A 17,838-nucleotide genomic window follows, 5' to 3' on the forward strand; every position below is an offset into this window, starting at 1 on the left:
AAGATGCTCGCCAACAAAGCAACTGTACACAAAATGCTTAAGAGCCGTTAAAATAATTACTAGTTAAGTAAAAAGTGTTTTTATGGAACTAAAATGTTATTTGCACCAAGATATACGATATTTTATAATTTTTATAGGTAAAATAAGTACAAAAATTTAAAAATTATATGCAACTGTGGAATATGTACTCATTGAATGCATACAAATGTTATTTTTTCTTCATTTAGAAGTAAAAAACATTCGTACATGCTAGGGAAAAGTTACTGGACCTCCTGGTGTGGCTTTTTCCTCACAGTTTACAATGCTAGAATACTGCACTATTCCAATAAATCTAATTTTTCCCTTCTACAGTTAAAGGTTGTTATCATGCATGGCTTCAGCTAATGAAAACTTCTTCAGCGGTTACGGTCAACTCGAAATGCTTCCCAGGTCACATGGTACTGTTGCCGTATCAGGATAGTAGGGTTGCACTCTCTCCATCTATTCCTTCTCAATGGTTCTAACCCATCGCATGATTGAATTATGTGGATGCCTCACTTGCCAAATTTATTAACTCCATAAAACAAAAAGTCGAGAAAAGTTATGAAAAAGATGGTGTTATCCATAGGAGTGAATAGGTCCTCGTGTTATTTTCTGCCATCACATGGTCAGAAATGTACTGAGCCAAAAATTTTATATAAATTCACATGCTAAGCATAACTTGATAAAGCACTATTAAAGAAGAAATGATGATTTTTTTTTAAAAGTGAAGTTAATTGATTTGACAATGAGGCATCCATATGAATCTAAATCCCTTAAATTATAAATCATAAGCGAATTTTCCTAATCAACTAAAGTTTTTAATCATAAGGTAAGAACGCTTGTTTCTTGTTTTTGCTTATGTAACTCTACTGATATTTAAAATATTTAGGTATGAGAGAGTTGGGGGATCTATTATTCCATTGTTTTTTGAAGTTTTTGCAGTGGTGCGATTTTTTTTCGAGTCGCTATAGCGGGGAAAAGTTGTGGTGGGTGGAAAAATAAAATGAAATTGGATAATATCTTCTAATTACGAAACAAGCCTGAAAATTAGAAAAAATTGAAGAACTTCACTGTTTCTTTGTGATTTTAAAAATATTTTTCATCAAAGTGTTTTTAATGCTGTAGGACAAATAAAAAAAAGTAACAAGTACTACTACAGATCACCTTTAAAATCCTCAAATCCATAACAATTAATAAAAAGTGCTATGTTCCCCCATTGTTTTGTAAATTAAAAAAAAAAAACAATTATTAAGGCTCCGCAGTGCCATTAATATGACTTCAATTCTGGAAAAGAACTTGTTTAAGAAACTATTGATAATTTTCAGCTTGTTTGTTGCCAATTTTAACTAACCAAACCATGCTGCATTTAAAAACTATTACTTTAAAAATTTGTGAAAATCATTTGATAAAAGCTCTTGTTTGTAAGGAATGAAAGGTTTGCTGATTGTAAGAGATATGTTGGGGAGAATTTCTAATCTAATAATATCTCCCCAATGTTTCTTTGATACTAGCAGAGTGAGTTCGGAAATAAGAACTTTACAAACTATTTCTAACTTTCATGAAGTTTATTTAAACGATAATGTAAATAGATAAAAACACGCTGTAAATGATAAAAATAAAATACTAACAACATAATCTCTTTACATGCTACTTCTGCATGATATAACTAACAGTGCAACGCAAACTGCATGACTATTGACTAAAAACTTTGATGAAGTAGACCCATTGGGAAATAAGCTAAGTCCAGCTAATCATTTCTAATAAAGTGCGAACAGCACGAACAAGCAAGTTCGAATACCGAACGAGCGACCGCCTACCACGACAAGAGATGATCAAAGAGAGAGAGCGAACTAAAGCCGCGAACAGTTTAAATATCCCCCCGGGTCATTAGCATATCCGAGTCACGTGAACGGACACATCACTGCTATCGTTAAGCACACGTGCCATCAGATTCCTTCTAGAAGCTTTCTATGACGTCATCCCGCGAAGGGTGAACGAAAGTGAAACAAACATTCGGTCGATTCGATCAATGTGAATGAGTGCTGATAAGAATCTTTTACCCCAGTCATGCAGAATGATTGGTAATACATTATAAGTAAGGAAAAACATTCTTTTACTATTGGTGTTGTGAGGTGATGAGATAGGATTATTTACTGTTGTCATTAACAGGCATTTATGCCTAACAAGGCCCCCCCTCTCATCATCTCACAATGAAAACATTCAAAAAAATTTTAACTTTCATTTAGACATTAACACAATTTCCACATATTAAGAATTATATGAGAAAAACAATAAACAATTTTTAAAATATAAACTTGACTCTATATTACGAACTTCCAATATAGATCTAGATCTGAAAAATTGAGAAAAACACAACATGCAACACACTTTGCTGAAAAACAATTCAAAAGTCCAAAGAACAATCATCTTGAAATGTCCTTTTTTTTTTCTTTCGTACTCTCTCGTACGTCGTAACTCATAGTACGTTTTCTACGAATTTTCACCAAAAGTTCGAAAACAAATTTTTGATCAAAGTCCATTATAATTTTTTTTCAATCATTTTTCCGATTTTATTTATAACAATGACAGTAGGTTAATCTGAAATATAAAATAAAAACCCACAGTAACTGTTCGAATCAGCATATAAAATATCACAGTCTTGAAAATAGTATAGTATAAGCATATATTGAGAAATATTTATGACGAAATGTAAATAAGCTCTTTTACTATCTATCCATTTCTCACTAAATTATTTCATTTACAAAAAGATCATTAAAAATCTTCATCAAAAAATGCCCCCTTCTATACTTAAAGACTGTCTGATAATTTTAACTGATTAAAATTTCATTTTTACCAATTCAAATTTTTTTTTTTTTTTTATAACATTTTTTTTTTGCACCATTATTTATTCAATGAAGGAAAATTACAAATTCTAACGGGAACTAGTGGCGTTTCCAATATTCCAAAATAGGGTCTCACAAAATGAAAAACAAATACACCCGCGATAGACCTTCATGCAACAATAAACTCCCTCTATCTTAACTCCCGGGAAGACTCTGACAATTACATTTTCACTTTTAACGAGACGTAACAAAAAGCTGTTCGCAACCCGGTTGATAGGGAGAAAAAGCCACCGAAACATTCAGGTGGGTAATTAAATTGTTAGAACTTGCAAAAACATGATGCAAAGAAGAAAAATTTAAAGTACATTAAACAATTTTCAAAAATTTCTAAAAAATGTTTCTAAATTATATTATATTTGTACAAAAAAAATTTTCAATAAATCTTTGAATTTCTAATCGGGTGAGAGGTTTCGTGAATATATCCGACAGGTTATCTTTGCTTTTGACATATCTCACGTTAAAAATATTTTTATGAACTAAATCCCGAATGAAAAACAATTTGATATCAATGTGTTTACTACGATGATTTTCGATAGGCGATTTAACAAAATCTAACGTAGCCTGATTATCCACATACAAAATAGATTTAATTTTACAACTTTTAACAATTTTTATTTTGATGCATTCATCAATTATACGATCAAACCACATGAGTTCTTTTGCACATTCTGTCATGGCAATAAATTCAGCTTCCATCGTTGAAAGGCTAACGCTTCGTTCTTTGAACGTGCGCCATTCAATTGGAGCTTTATCAAGTAAAACAAGTTGACCGCCTAATGAGGTTCTATCATCCTTATTTGTGGCGAAATCAGCATCAGAAAAAGTTATAAGTTGAACATTTTCACATTTTAAGTTTAATTTTAAATCTTTAGTATGGTAAACATATCCTAGTAATTTCAACAATCCATCCCAGTGTACAATTCCTGGGTTACTTTGAAATTGGCTGAAAATGTTAACAGCATATGATATATCAGGACGTGTTCTACTAGAAATAAATGATAAACACCCTAATAAACTCTTGTATGGATATTTTGACATTTCGTCAATCTCAGCTTGAGAAGTAGGACAATTTAACTTTGAATAAACACATCCTTTACTAATAGGTAAAGAAGAAATAGGAATTTTAAATTTACTAAATCTTTCATAAACTACACGAATGTATTCAGTTTGATGTAAATTTAAGCCATTTCCTTCATTTTCAAATTCTACACCTAGTAGCTTTTTAGTTTTACCTAAAATTTTAATTTCAACATGTTTTTGAAGTAAATTCAAAGCATCTTTAATATCCCTGTCCTTCTTACTGAATAACACAATGTCATCCACATATAAGAGTAAAATCACATTATCAGTATAATAAACACAATTACATGATAAAAATTTATGAAAACCAATTTTAAGCAATATATTTTCAATTTCATAAAACCACAGACGACCGCTTTGGTGCAGGCCGTATATAGCTTTATTCAATTTGCACACATAATTTTCTTTTCCCTTTTCAATAAAACCTGGGGGTTGCTTCATATATATTATTTCATCAATAGGAGCATATAGGTACGCACTTTTAACGTCACATTGGATATGTAGCCAATTTTCTCTTGATACCAACAAAGAAAAGAAAAAGCGAATGGTACTAAAGCAGACTACTGGGCAGAAGGTTAGATCAAAATCTAGTCCCCTCACTTGATTAGTCCCCTGAGCGACTAGTCTACTTTTATAAACTTCACCATTTTCCCCTTTCTTTAAATTATAAACCCATCTACATCCGATAGGATTAACATTTTCCGGTAATTTGACTAAATTCCAAACATTTCTTTTACGCATAGTGCCTATTTCAATTTCCATTGATTTTTGCCATTCCCCCCTTTCATTAGATTTTAATGACTGTTTATATGTTCTAGGGATTTGAATTTCTGTGTCTAGTCAGGAAACATGAGTTAAAATTTTAGATTGATTTGAAACTTCACCCTGAAAATCATCATTGCCTTTAAAATTAAATAATTCCGGATCATACGCTATGTTTTCACGAAGACAATATTTTTGAACATCATTCAACGATCTTAATCTTTTGCTATTCCCCTTTTCAAAATAATATACGTCGTTTCTTGAACCATCAGGTCTAGGGACAAATTTCCGAATCCACCTAGCTTCCCGCATTGGTTTGCGACTAGAATCATCCCCCTCACTGTCTGAACTTTCCGCCCCCCCTTCAGAGCTACTTTCAACATCTAATTCTCTGAAGCGATTCGAATCTTCGCTTTCTTCCGAAGAATTCTTATCTTCTGCCTGAGGCGAAAGAGGCCAGAAAAGGGTATTTTCTTTTCCGCGCGATTCCTGCTCGGAAGTAAATTCGTCCTTGAAAAAGGAGTTCTCTTTGAAAGATACGTTGATTGTTTCAATGACTTTATCTTTGTCTGGAAGATAAACGCGAAATCCTTTACGATTGAACGCGTATCCGATTAAAACGCCTTTTTCGGCTTTTAGGTCTAGTTTCTTTCTTAATTGTCGTGGGATACCGGCAAAACAAGTAGTTCCGAATGCTTTTAAATGTCTTACAGACGGTTTTCTTCCCCCGTAAAGTTCAAAAGGAGTCTTTTCTTGACTTGAATGACAAATCCTATTCCATGTGTATACAAAATATAACATCGCGTCGGGCCAAAAATTGTTTGGCAAACCACTTTCTTTTAACAAAACGCGTGCACTATTTGTTACTGTACGGTTAAAATTTTCAATTAATCCATTTTGCTCTGGTGTGTACACATTTGTGAGTTCATGATGTATACCCATATTCTGACAAAACCCGTCTAGTTCCTGATTTACAAATTCCGTCCCGTTATCAGATCTGATACTAACAACCTTTTTGCCGATAAATCTTTCGGCTCTCAGAATATGTTGTTTTACAATTCCCGGAACCTGACTTTTTGACTTAATAGGATACAATGAACACCTTTTAGAATAGTCATCAATAATAGAAAGAAAATAATTTTCTCCGTTTCTACCCTCTACTTCACATTTCCCCCAAACATCCATATGCAATAGTTGTAATGGCTGGGTACTTCTTACTCTATCAATTGGCTTGAAACTAACACGCTTAAATTTTCCTAATTTACGAACATCACAGTTTAACTTAACGTGTTTAAACTTAGGTAGGCCACGAACAGCTGAAAGATTACTAGTTTTACGAATACTTTCAGTGTTGACGTGTCCACAGCGTTTATGCCAAGTTTCAATGTCACTTTGACAGCATTCTATCGAAGGTTCTCTATTTACATGACTAGAACTAGGAGAATTTTTAAACTTTTTACAATTAACATTATAAACTCCATTATTGAGTTCAGCTTTAAAAATTAATCCCTGTTTGTCGGATACCTCCACGAAACCTCCCCCACCTTTAAATTTTGCACCACCCTGGTCAAACTTGGTGCCAGACAAAATATTTCGTCTCAAACGGGGAGAATACATTACATCTTTGAGAATTACAGTTCTTTTACCGAACTTAACTTTGATTTCTCCTTTTCCCTCAATCGGGAAAGTTTGCTTTTTCACGGCAACAGCCATGTTTACATCATTTAGGGGTTCAAATGTCGTAAACCAGTTCTTATTTGAGCAACAGTGATTTGATGCGGCAGTGTCAAAAATAAATGTATTCCCTTTATCTTGGGTCTGATTAAGATTTGCCTCTGACAAGAAATACAAAGGATACTCACATCTATTATTTAAAGGTGATCGGCGACGCTCCTGGAACTTCCTTCTAGAACTCCATCGGCGATTTCTACTCCTTGGGCTCGTACCTTCATACCTCCATTCTTTCCGGGATTGGTGCTGGTTTCCCCTTTTATTTCTTTCTCGTGAAGTCAATCTTTGACGGTCTTCATTTTTGACATAAGGGCATCTGCTTCTTATATGCCCATCTTCATGACACTTGTAACATCGAATTTTAGATTTAACTTGGAAAACCTGCATCTCATTTGTCTTCTCTTCTTTCATTTCTTGACGGTTTTCTTCAATAATTAGATCAACCAGGATTTTCTCGAATGTAAAATCTTCATCTTTCCTCATCAAAATCTGTTGAATTAGATGATCATACGTTTCTGGTAAACTTTGCAGTAATTTAAAAGAAATACAGTCCTCCGGGAAATTTGGATAAGCAACTTTGATTTTGTCGAAAATTCTCTGCAGACGCGCCGCAAATAAATTCATCTTTTCTCCATTCTCTTTCTTGCACTGATTCAGCTCAATGAAGAGTTGCATACTTATACATCTATTCTCCGGAAAAAAATGTAATTTTAATTTCTTCCAAGATTCGCATGGATCTTCTATAGTTTCAACTATTTTTCTTAGATTTTGTTCAATATTCAAGAAGATTAGAGAGACTGCAGTTCGCTTCCTCACAATAAATTCTTTCACATCTTTTTCTGTTACATTCGTCTTCTCATTAATGACTGGTTCTTTCTCTTTTCCGTTAGTAATGTCCCATACATTCCGTTCCATGAGAAGGAACTTCATATTCGTCGACCATTCGAGGTAATTCTTGTTGTTGAGCTTTTCAATCTGAATCGCGAAATTTGCCATTTTCTTTTTTTTTTTCAAACTTTAGTATTCTTGAATTTTGGTAAAATCTTTTAAGTCTCTTCTATCTTGGTCGCCCCCCCATCTCAAACATTCCAATAACTTCATCTTCAGATGGGTCATCAAATTTGCAGCTTCGAAAAAAAAAAATTTTCAAAAATTCTGAAAAATATCGAAATGTACATCATCCAACGGTACATGTACTTTTGGCAGCAGTACAACCCCGCCTTTTTACAGATGCATGTACACTCTTTATCATTTCCTAGTCTTATCCAAAAATATTTTCACTAGGTCTGCACAGGAAAGGGACTGGGCCCATAACCCGTGTTGGGGAGAATTTCTAATCTAATAATATCTCCCCAATGTTTCTTTGATACTAGCAGAGTGAGTTCGGAAATAAGAACTTGACAAACTATTTCTAACTTTCATGAAGTTTATTTAAACGATAATGTAAATAGATAAAAACACGCTGTAAATGATAAAAATAAAATACTAACAACATAATCTCTTTACATGCTACTTCTGCATGATATAACTAACAGTGCAACGCAAACTGCATGACTATTGACTAAAAACTTTGATGAAGTAGACCAATTGGGAAATAAGCTAAGTCCAGCTAATCATTTCTAATAAAGTGCGAACAGCACGAACAAGCAAGTTCGAATACCGAACGAGCGACCGCCTACCACGACAAGAGATGATCAAAGAGAGAGAGCGAACTAAAGCCGCGAACAGTTTAAATATCCCCCCGGGTCATTAGCATATCCGAGTCACGTGAACGGACACATCACTGCTATCGTTAAGCACACGTGCCATCAGATTCCTTCTAGAAGCTTTCTATGACGTCATCCCGCGAAGGGTGAACGAAAGTGAAACAAACATTCGGTCGATTCGATCAATGTGAATGAGTGCTGATAAGAATCTTTTACCCCAGTCATGCAGAATGATTGGTAATACATTATAAGTAAGGAAAAACATTCTTTTACTATTGGTGTTGTGAGGTGATGAGATAGGATTATTTACTGTTGTCATTAACAGGCATTTATGCCTAACAAGATACCCTCTCAGAAGTTCCCTTTAAAATCAAACCCCAATAAATAATATTTTTTCTTGCAGTAGTCCTTTGCAATATTTTTGTTGTATAGCACCCCCCCCCCCCGCCCACCAAAAAAAAGGAAGAAAAAGAAAGAAAGAAAAAAACTCATCTCAGCAAAAAATGCCATTAAAAAAAAAGTTGAAATTGTTCATTTTTTAAAAATGCAATTATTGTTGCGCAATACGATGGTACTATAAGATCTCTTTTTTTTTTAATAATTTAAATATTGCCAATATTTTTTGCTTTATAGCAACTCGAAAAAATAAAAAGTTCATTTTCTTCACATGCCCCTTCACACTGGTTGAGAAACTGAGCTACACATTTCTTAAACAAGAAGTTGATTTCCAGAACTAATGTTGTACTACATCATTGTGGATCCTGAAAATAGCACAAATGTGTTATTAAATTTAAGAAAATGTAAAAGAGAAAATGAAATTTTCTTCAATGCTAACGAAAATTTGGGAAATCTAAAAGTAAATTGTAAACAGCAAAATTAGGTAATAACTTTTTTTACGTAGTAGCACCCGTTGCAACTTTTTAATCCTGTTGCATTAATAATATTAAAAATATCAAAGAATTAAAAAAAAGAACCCAAAAAACAATGAAATTTTACATTTAAAAAAAATCACGTCTAATGCGAGATTAGTAGATAATATCAAATTTCAATCCCCCCTCCCCCCCACGTATTCTTGAATGGCAAATGTTCCGCCCTGTAGCATTAAAAAACAATGAAGCAGAAGTGTATAAAAATTGCTAAGAAACCCTGAAATTCCTGTTTCACACTATAGCTGCTTGATTTTTTTTTTTTTCACACAGTTTTCTGATCTCTTGTAGGAAAAATTATGATTTTTAAAGAAAAATAATGAAATAACTTAGTTGGCAAGTTATAGCTATTGTTAATATTCTTTTTTATTATTTGATGGGTTAACTTCAGATGTTAAAAGCCCAGGTGACTTAGGAATTTTTCAGATGGGGGGGAGGAGGAGGGGAGACATTATCCAATCTTACAAAAAAGATATAGGTTTGAAAGTTAGTTTTAGTTGTTTTTCTCCTCATTTTAATACTTGGTTACATATTTTATTGTTCAGTATTTCTTAAAAAAAAAAAAAAAAAAAATTAAATCGATGTTTACTATAAAAATATGCAGATTATTTTAAATTAAAAAAAGGCTAAAATAGGCCCTTTTAACCAATATTTAAAAAGAATTTTCAAAATTAGTGGTGTAATGGGAAATGTTTCTTTAATCGTCGCACCTTGTAAAAAGTGGCAAATATTTTTTAAATGCTCAGAAACGCCATAACTTAAAAATGATGATTAACTCATTCATGGTATATCAGAGCAGAAAATACCCATTAAAAAGAAAGATTTTGCAGCATGTACTTGCGTAGGGCACTGACCCGCAAATTTAAAGAAAAAATTAAGAAAAAAAACAGAATTCGTTTAAATGGATTTCCAGTTTTTGGAGAAAAATTGAGAGCGTTTTGCCGCATTTTCCGCAAATTAATTCTTTACAAAGAAAGAAAATGAAAGTTTTATAATCATGTTTACGATCTAGAATGAACAATAATCATATTTCTGTATGAAAAAAGTTTGTTTTTGCAAGTTTTTAGAAATAGTTCGCTTTTGGGAATGCCTGTTATCTGCAGCTGTTATTCTCTACTAACACCAAATAAAAATGTACATGTTTTCTTTTTCTTTCTTTCTTTCTTTTTTTTGCTTCCTTACATTTTTTTCAAGGTTTTAAATTATCTTTTTGTTTAAAAAACGAGTTCCATTTTACTTGTAATCAACTATACGAAAAATTCTTGTTGCTTTTCCAGCGCTTTTCAAACAATCGGCCGTTTACTATAATTAAAGCTTTTAATTAACGCGTAGATATTACACAATTGTATCAAAATGTGTCAGTATCTATTTCTTTATTGTTTTGTTCGGGGCCGTAAAAAGTAAAAACGATCTTAAATGCCGCATCGGCAGAATGGCCGCACTTCTGAAATTTTAACTTTTAAACTCTTAAACTAAGCGTTGTTTCTTCAAGAAATTGCTGTACTCGATTGAAGTACTAGGCTCTTCCTTAATAAAAAAGAATAACTGTTTAAATTGAAGACATTATGAACTTTTTGAATTTATCTGCACTAAGAGTTATTTTATGCACCCTACCTATTTTGTTTCTCTTCCTCTAGAACTGCTTTGATTTCCCAGATGATATCAGTTATCATGTTTCTGAAGAAGCCAAAGACTTGATGCGGCGGTTAATTTGTAGCCCAGAGATTCGGTTGGGTCAAAATGGTTTAGAAGACTTCAAAAATCATCCATGGTTCATCGGAATTAACTGGGCACTAATTAGGGAGAGTATGTATTGTGGTTACTCTTCCTCATACATAGTTAATTTATGGCTATAAGCAGTGGCGTACCTAGCGTGGATGACACCCAGGGCGGTAATTTGTGGCGTCACCCCCCCCCCCCCTACCCTTACAAATGCAAAAAAAAAAGAAAAAAAATTTTAACGATTTTTATAGAAAGCGTGAAATTTATAGAATCTCAGAGTATGTTAAGTAAAGGGAGGTTCGAGGGAAGTCCCCCGGAAAATTTTCAAAATTGCAGTTCTTAAAGCGCAGTTGTGATGTTGCGGGGGAGGAGAGCTTCGAGGGCCCACCCCAGGAAATTTTTCTAATTCATAATCTTAAAAGGCATTCTGACTATTTTTGGTCGATTGAGTGTTAAGGATTGAAGAGATTGGGGGTTATTTAAAATATTGGGGGAAATTTTCTTAATTAAAGTACTTATATTTTTCAAAAAATTGCAATTCCACTTTGGGTGTCAGCCCCCTCCCCAGATGGGGAGACACTCAGGGTGGACCGCTCCCTTCCCCCTAGCAAGGCCACTGCTATAGCATAATATAGCTTGAATTCCCCTTCATGTTTTGCTGTGTATTATTTAGCTTTTTATAGCATAACTTTTTTACGGTCCCTTCAACTTTGCTATAAAAGAGTGTGCCTGTATATTAAAAAAATATATTAATGCTTCATTCAATGTATCGATTTTCTTCAAAAAATATTTTTAAGTGTTTGATGTTTTTGTTATTTGAATTTTATTTGCTTAAATATACTTTATATTATCATTTTTTTTACTTGAAATAGGTGAAGCTCCATACATTCCTGAAGTCAGCAGTCCTAGCGACACATCAAATTTTGATGTGGATGAAACTGATTTGAAAGGCTCTGTATGTTTACTAACATTTTTACATTTTGATGAGATTGTAATATAATCTTGAATTTTGTTTAATGAGATTTTTTTTCCCTCTTTTTCCAGGACTCTGTTCCTCCTAGCTCAAACTCCATTTTTTCCGGACTTCATCTTCCATTTGCTGGTTTTACCTATACATCTAAAAGGTAAGTTCATATCTATTCAATGTTTACCAAGATGAGATAAGACGAATACTAAACATGACTTTAAACTTAACTAAAATGACAACTTTCAAGTTTGTTAACCTTTTGAAGTTGAGGTGCTACAGGTAAAACATGAAGAATATACATGATTTTGATGTTTAAATTTAACTGAAATGATAAATTTCAATTTTGGTATTCTCTTGGCATAACAGGGAAACAGATGATTCATGAAAAATATGAAACATTACCTTAAATTAAACTGAAGCCCAATGACTCAGTGCTTTTTGCTTCCATTGTTCAGACCTGGGTTCAAATCCCTGGTTGGGTACGGCCCACTCAGCCTTTCATCCTTTCAGTGGGTCGATAAAATGAGTATCGAGAGTGCTTGGGAACTAAACCGTTGGGGATTTTTGGTAGAAAACACTACCATAACTGACTTAACCTTGATGGAGAGCGGCAGGCAAAAGAACTTAATAGAGGTTGCCCTAGTATTAGGGCAAAGGGGCTCTTAAGTCTAAACTGAAACAGTGTTAGGAGGGCTATCGGCCTCCTTACTGGTCATTGTACCTTGAAGCGGCATCTTACTATAATGGGCGTCACTGATGACCCAATTTGTAGAGACTGTCACTGTTATGAGGAAACTGCTGCACACATCTTGTGTGATTGCGACGTCTTTTCTGCCTACAAGTTTAAACACCATGGCCACCTCTTGCTTGAACCTTGGGAGATTTATGATTTTCCCATTAAATGCCTGCTAATCTTTGCTTTGGTTACTGGTCTGTTTTAGGACTTCTGTTTGGGGTTTAGTACAACAGACCTCTGGTCGCAGTGCTTGGCTCTATTGAGCCCCCCTCTCCGTCATTTCATTTCAAACCCTGGGGATTCAGCGTTTGGTTGACCACATAACTGGAACATCTGCATAGCACCCCAGAGCCTGACAGCCCTTGGTCTCAGAAACTGATATAGGCACAGTAGATCTTGGCCCCCAAGAGCTGTTGCACAACTCAGTTTAGTTTTGTTTTAATTAAACTACAATAATAATTTTCGACTTTTACCTTTTAAGATTGAGGTAATACAACTTTTTACCTGAAGCATTTTGCTTGAAACATTTTCATAGACGGCATAGTTCCATGCATAGTTTCAGCTCTTGGAACTGAATTTCGTAGCTTATGCATTAAGTCAGCTAATTGTTAAGGTTAAAGTTTGTTTTTAAAACATATTTGGAAAAATTAAATCCTGCAGACAGATTGCCAGCAATTTTTTCTGTATCCTACACACAGGCACACTGAAAGAGATTCAAGCATTATTTTAAAAAAATATATTTATTATTATTTATGTGAAAGTTGATATTTGTATATATTTTTATCTTGATTACCTACAGTTTGTAAAAAAAAGTGATTTCATATTTTGCTGTTTTTTTCACTTTCTCCCATGCAGCAGGCTGTCTGGATTTGGCATGCAGAATGGCGTTGACTACCGTGCAGAGGAGAACCACATAATTTATGAACAAAGGATACAAAAGTTAGAGCATGACAAGATGGATTTGCAAAGGAGGTTAAGAGGTATGGGATATCTTTGTACCTTAAATAAGATGATAGGCAAATTAACTCTGTTCTTGATCATGCAATATAAATATACTGTTTGAAAGTCTACTTAACCTAGTAGTCCTTGCCAAGTTTAGTCAACAGTGCTGTATTGCTAGTAACAAAGACAACAAAATGCTTGGGTTCATCAATAGATCTATTTCAAACAAATCTAAGAAAGTTCTTCTGCCTTTATATAGGAGTTTAGTAAGACCTCATTTGGAGTATGCTGTTCAGTTTTGGTCGCCTTATCTGAAGAAAGATATTTTTGTATTGGAAAGGGTTCAAAGAAGGGTAACTAAATTAGTAAGGGGACTCTCAGATTTAGATTATGATACCAGACTTAATAGGCTTAACATGTATAGCCTGGAGCAAAGGAGAGTCAGAGGGGACATGATTCAGTTATTTAAATTTATCAAAATGAAAGATGTAAATGGATTAAATTTTTGCGGGGAAAGCAGGACAAGGGGTCATTGTTTTAAGCTATTTAAATCTCAGGCTAACTTGGAAATCAGGAAAAACTACTACTTTAGCAGGGTCGTGGGCACTTGGAATAGCTTACCGGAAGAGGCGGTAATGAGTAAGGGAGTGGATAGCTTTAAGAGGGCCATTGATCTTCATTGGGGACTAATTAATTGACTAGGACCAGCCTAGCTGGGCCCAGAGCCTGTTGCTGGTCGACACATTTGTATTTGTATTTGTAACCATATGATTGTGCAACAATGAAAAAAATTAGTTCTGCAGAAATTGAAAGAGCATAGTAAAACATGCTTCTAGACTCATAAATTATTTGCCCTTGTGTCCCAGTTATCGAAATATGAGGTCTGAAAATTTGCCGCACTTTCATGAAAAGTCTCGAAATTTATTCAGTTTCGATGAGTAATGGAATTCATCTTTTATATTTTTTTCAGATGGATGTCCTGCTTCATGCAGATGGTGAAATTTGGTTTCTTCAACTTCTCGCTAAGTCTTTAAATTTGGCAGTTGTCTTAAAATGTTCAGATTTTAAGACCTTATATCTCGAGAACGGGGCTTGTGCCCCCGTTCTAGAGCAAATAAATTTTGCAGCAAAAATGTCTCAATATGTTCTTTTGATTGACACCTATTTTAACTTTTTTCATTATTTCCTTATTCATGTGGTTTCCTGGTGCCAGGGCTGCAGAGTCAAAATGAGAGAAAAAAATGAGACTCTGACTTCTAGAATTTTGGAGTCTTTGGCACTGGCTCCTTTATCCAAAAATCAATCTGACTTCAATTTTAACCTGACAGCTCTGCCGGAGTTGCGGACAAAATGACCTTCTCCGATTCTTAGAATTTAATACCTTCGACTCTGAATCCTCTACTCCAAAAGCAGTCCAACGAAACAACTCCGACTTTGCAGCCCTACTTAGAACCATTTCCAATAAAGTAGTATCTTTTTAAAAATAAAACTGCAAATATAATAATTCAAGGCCAAGGTTTTTACAAATGTCTTCTCACCTTGAATCCTATATAATTTGTAGTGAAAAAGGGGTTTATGCAACTCCAAAACTGGTGTATGCAGTTTAATTTGTATTTTTGTGCACTATAACGCTGTTTTTATGGTATCCATTTACAGCACAGTTTTGGGGTTGGGGGGGGGGGGGGATTATTCTAACAATTTGTGTTGTTTAAATTTTGAAAACTGCAAAAAAAGGAAAAGAAAAAAAAACGAAATAAAAAAATAATTAATCCATACGGAATGAATGCAAAGGTTGTCTTTAATGAAATCTTTTGAAATCATATTTTATTATTTTAAAATCACTCCGTTGAGCAAATATGTTGGATGAGCTTTATTTTAAGCACTAAAACTCACTCTGAATTGAATACAAAATAAATTGAGTTGCATTTTCTTTTCACAGAAATGTCAAAATTTTTCAAACAACAAGGAATAATATTTGATGGTGAGGATTATGGACGAGGCAGGAATTCAACTGATGCAGAAAGTCGTAAACTTCAAGATGAAATCAATACACTGAGGAAGAGGAAGTCAGGTTTGTATATATTTGTTTGTCCCCTTTATTTGTCCTCAATAAAGATCAATGGCCCTCCTTAAGCTCAGTATGTGTTGAGTTAGTTGTGGATTTAAAAAATTGTCAAATTATTATTATTATTTTGGTACTCAAATTGAAATACTTCATCCTGGTATTTTTCAAGCCATTTCATTGTTATAACGAAATACGAATACAAATACAAAAGTGACGACCAGCAACAGGCTCTGAGCCCAGCTAGGCTGGCCCTAGTCAATTTACAATCCCCAGTGAAGATCAATGGCCCTCTTAAAACTATCTACTCCCTTGCTCATTACCACCTCCTCCGGTAAGCTGTTCCAAGGTTCCACTACCCTGCTAAAATAATAATTTTTCCTAATATCCATGTTAGCCTGAGATTTAAATAGCTTAAAACAATGACCCCTTGTCCTGTTTTCAGTGCTAAACTTCAGCCCCGGTCTCTTCTTTGCTCAAGACTGTACAGTTTTAGCCTTCTAAGCTTGGAATCATAGTCTAAATGAGAAAGTCCATTTATTAGCCTTGCAGCTTGCCTTTGAACCCTTTCCAATACATTAATATCTTTCTTAAGATAAGGAGGCCAAAACTGAACAGCATAATCCAAATGAGGTCTTATCAAACTTCTATATAAGGGCAGAAGAACTTCTTTAGCACAGGTACATAGGTTGGTCAGGAACAGGTCTTCATAACAAAAGAAGTTGAGGGCAATGCTCGAAAAAATGTCCTGTGCATAACGCTAAGTTTTTTATTTTATTCAAGTAACTATTATTTAAATATGAGATAAACTGTTATTCTTTGATAGTATTTTAAAGCATGTATTATTCCCCAAAAGCTTTATTTTTTGAAGGCTTTGGCTAGCTGGAAAAATTAAAAACTTAGCATTACGCATGGGACATTTTTTTCGAGAATGCAGAACACACCATCTGCTGCTTAGCAGATGTTGTGTTCTGTATTACTTTTCAAAGATAAGCTATATTATATATTGTTGTAAGAAATTTAATGTTGGTAAATTGTTTACTTTCCCCCTCATTAGAACTGGAAGTTGAAACGAATAAATTAAGGAAGGAGCAGAGAGATATACTATGTGGCAAGCAAGAACTGGATTCCTTGCAGGATGAGAAGATATTGCGCCTAAGAGAATTGGAGAAAGCTCTCCGTTACTCCAAAGCCGAGAAAGATGAGATGCATAGGGTAAAAATTTATTTATATAGTGATCACAACTCACACTGGTCATACACAATGGCTGACAATTATTTTGTTGGTTATAAAATAGTTCAAATTAGGAATTTAATATCTAGAATTTTTTTAAATTTATTTTTGTATGTCGTTAATTTGTCTATATAATTATAATAAGTTGTTAGCTTCCAAACGACACTTTGAACAAAAGGATCATTTTTCAAAAATTTTGACTAGCAGCATAAATAGTAAATGTCTTTGGGTATTGCATTTGTTCTTCAGGGAGATATATAACTAGTTAAGAGATATTCTTAAAATGACAGTTAAACTGTTTAATGGTTTCATTGTGCTTTCAATACATGCTTGCACTATGGAAGCTGTTTAACTTCTGTTGCTTTTTATGGGTCTGGTGTGCTTTAAATGTCTATGCGAGAAACAAAAAAAATATTAATATCCTGTTAGATAATTCTTTTGTTTAATACAAACATAAATACAAATGTGATGACTAGCAAAGGCTCTGAGCCCAGCTAGGCTGGTCCTAGTCAGTTTATGAGTCCCCCATTAAGATCAATGAACCTCTTGAAGCTATCCACCCCCTCACTCATTACAGCCAGTGATGTTCCCATCAATTTTTCTGAGGGTATACTTTCAGTAATCCACTATGCACAATTCGTGTATGTGATCTTATACATAGTATGTCATAATATGAAAATTTATGAAGCTTGAGGGCATACGCTATGTGTCTAAAAAATTGTTTGAGAGTATATGGCGTATATGGAGAATACCCAATGGGAACACCACTGATTACAGCCTCTTACGGGAAGCTGTTCCAAGTGCCCACTACCCTACTAAAGTAATCATTTTTCCTTATTTTCAGGTTAGCCTGAGACTTGAATAGCTTAAAACAATGACCCCTTGTCCTGCTTTCCCTGCAAAAATTTAATCCATTTACATCTTTCATTTTGATAAATTTAAATAACTGAATCATGTCCCCTCTGACTATCCTTTACTCTGAGCTATACAGATTAAGACTTTTAAGTCTGACATCATGACTTAAATCTGAAAGTCCCCTCACTAGCC

The 17,838-nt window shown here is 34.1% G+C and overlaps 1 protein-coding gene across 1 annotated transcript in view; it reads left to right on the forward strand.

Moving 5' to 3' along the window:
* Positions 1-17,838, forward strand: part of LOC129229812 (serine/threonine-protein kinase MRCK alpha-like) — a 140,396-nt gene that overhangs the window by 75,623 nt on the left and 46,935 nt on the right. The window contains exons 2-7 of the mRNA XM_054864187.1: positions 10,767-10,935; positions 11,724-11,806; positions 11,896-11,975; positions 13,410-13,534; positions 15,436-15,567; positions 16,616-16,773. Of these exons, the coding sequence (XP_054720162.1) occupies positions 10,767-10,935; positions 11,724-11,806; positions 11,896-11,975; positions 13,410-13,534; positions 15,436-15,567; positions 16,616-16,773 (747 nt within the window). The remainder of the gene's footprint in view (positions 1-10,766; positions 10,936-11,723; positions 11,807-11,895; positions 11,976-13,409; positions 13,535-15,435; positions 15,568-16,615; positions 16,774-17,838) is intronic.

This window comes from Uloborus diversus, chromosome 9, assembly GCF_026930045.1.
Source record: "Uloborus diversus isolate 005 chromosome 9, Udiv.v.3.1, whole genome shotgun sequence".
Taxonomy (NCBI): domain Eukaryota; kingdom Metazoa; phylum Arthropoda; class Arachnida; order Araneae; family Uloboridae; genus Uloborus; species Uloborus diversus.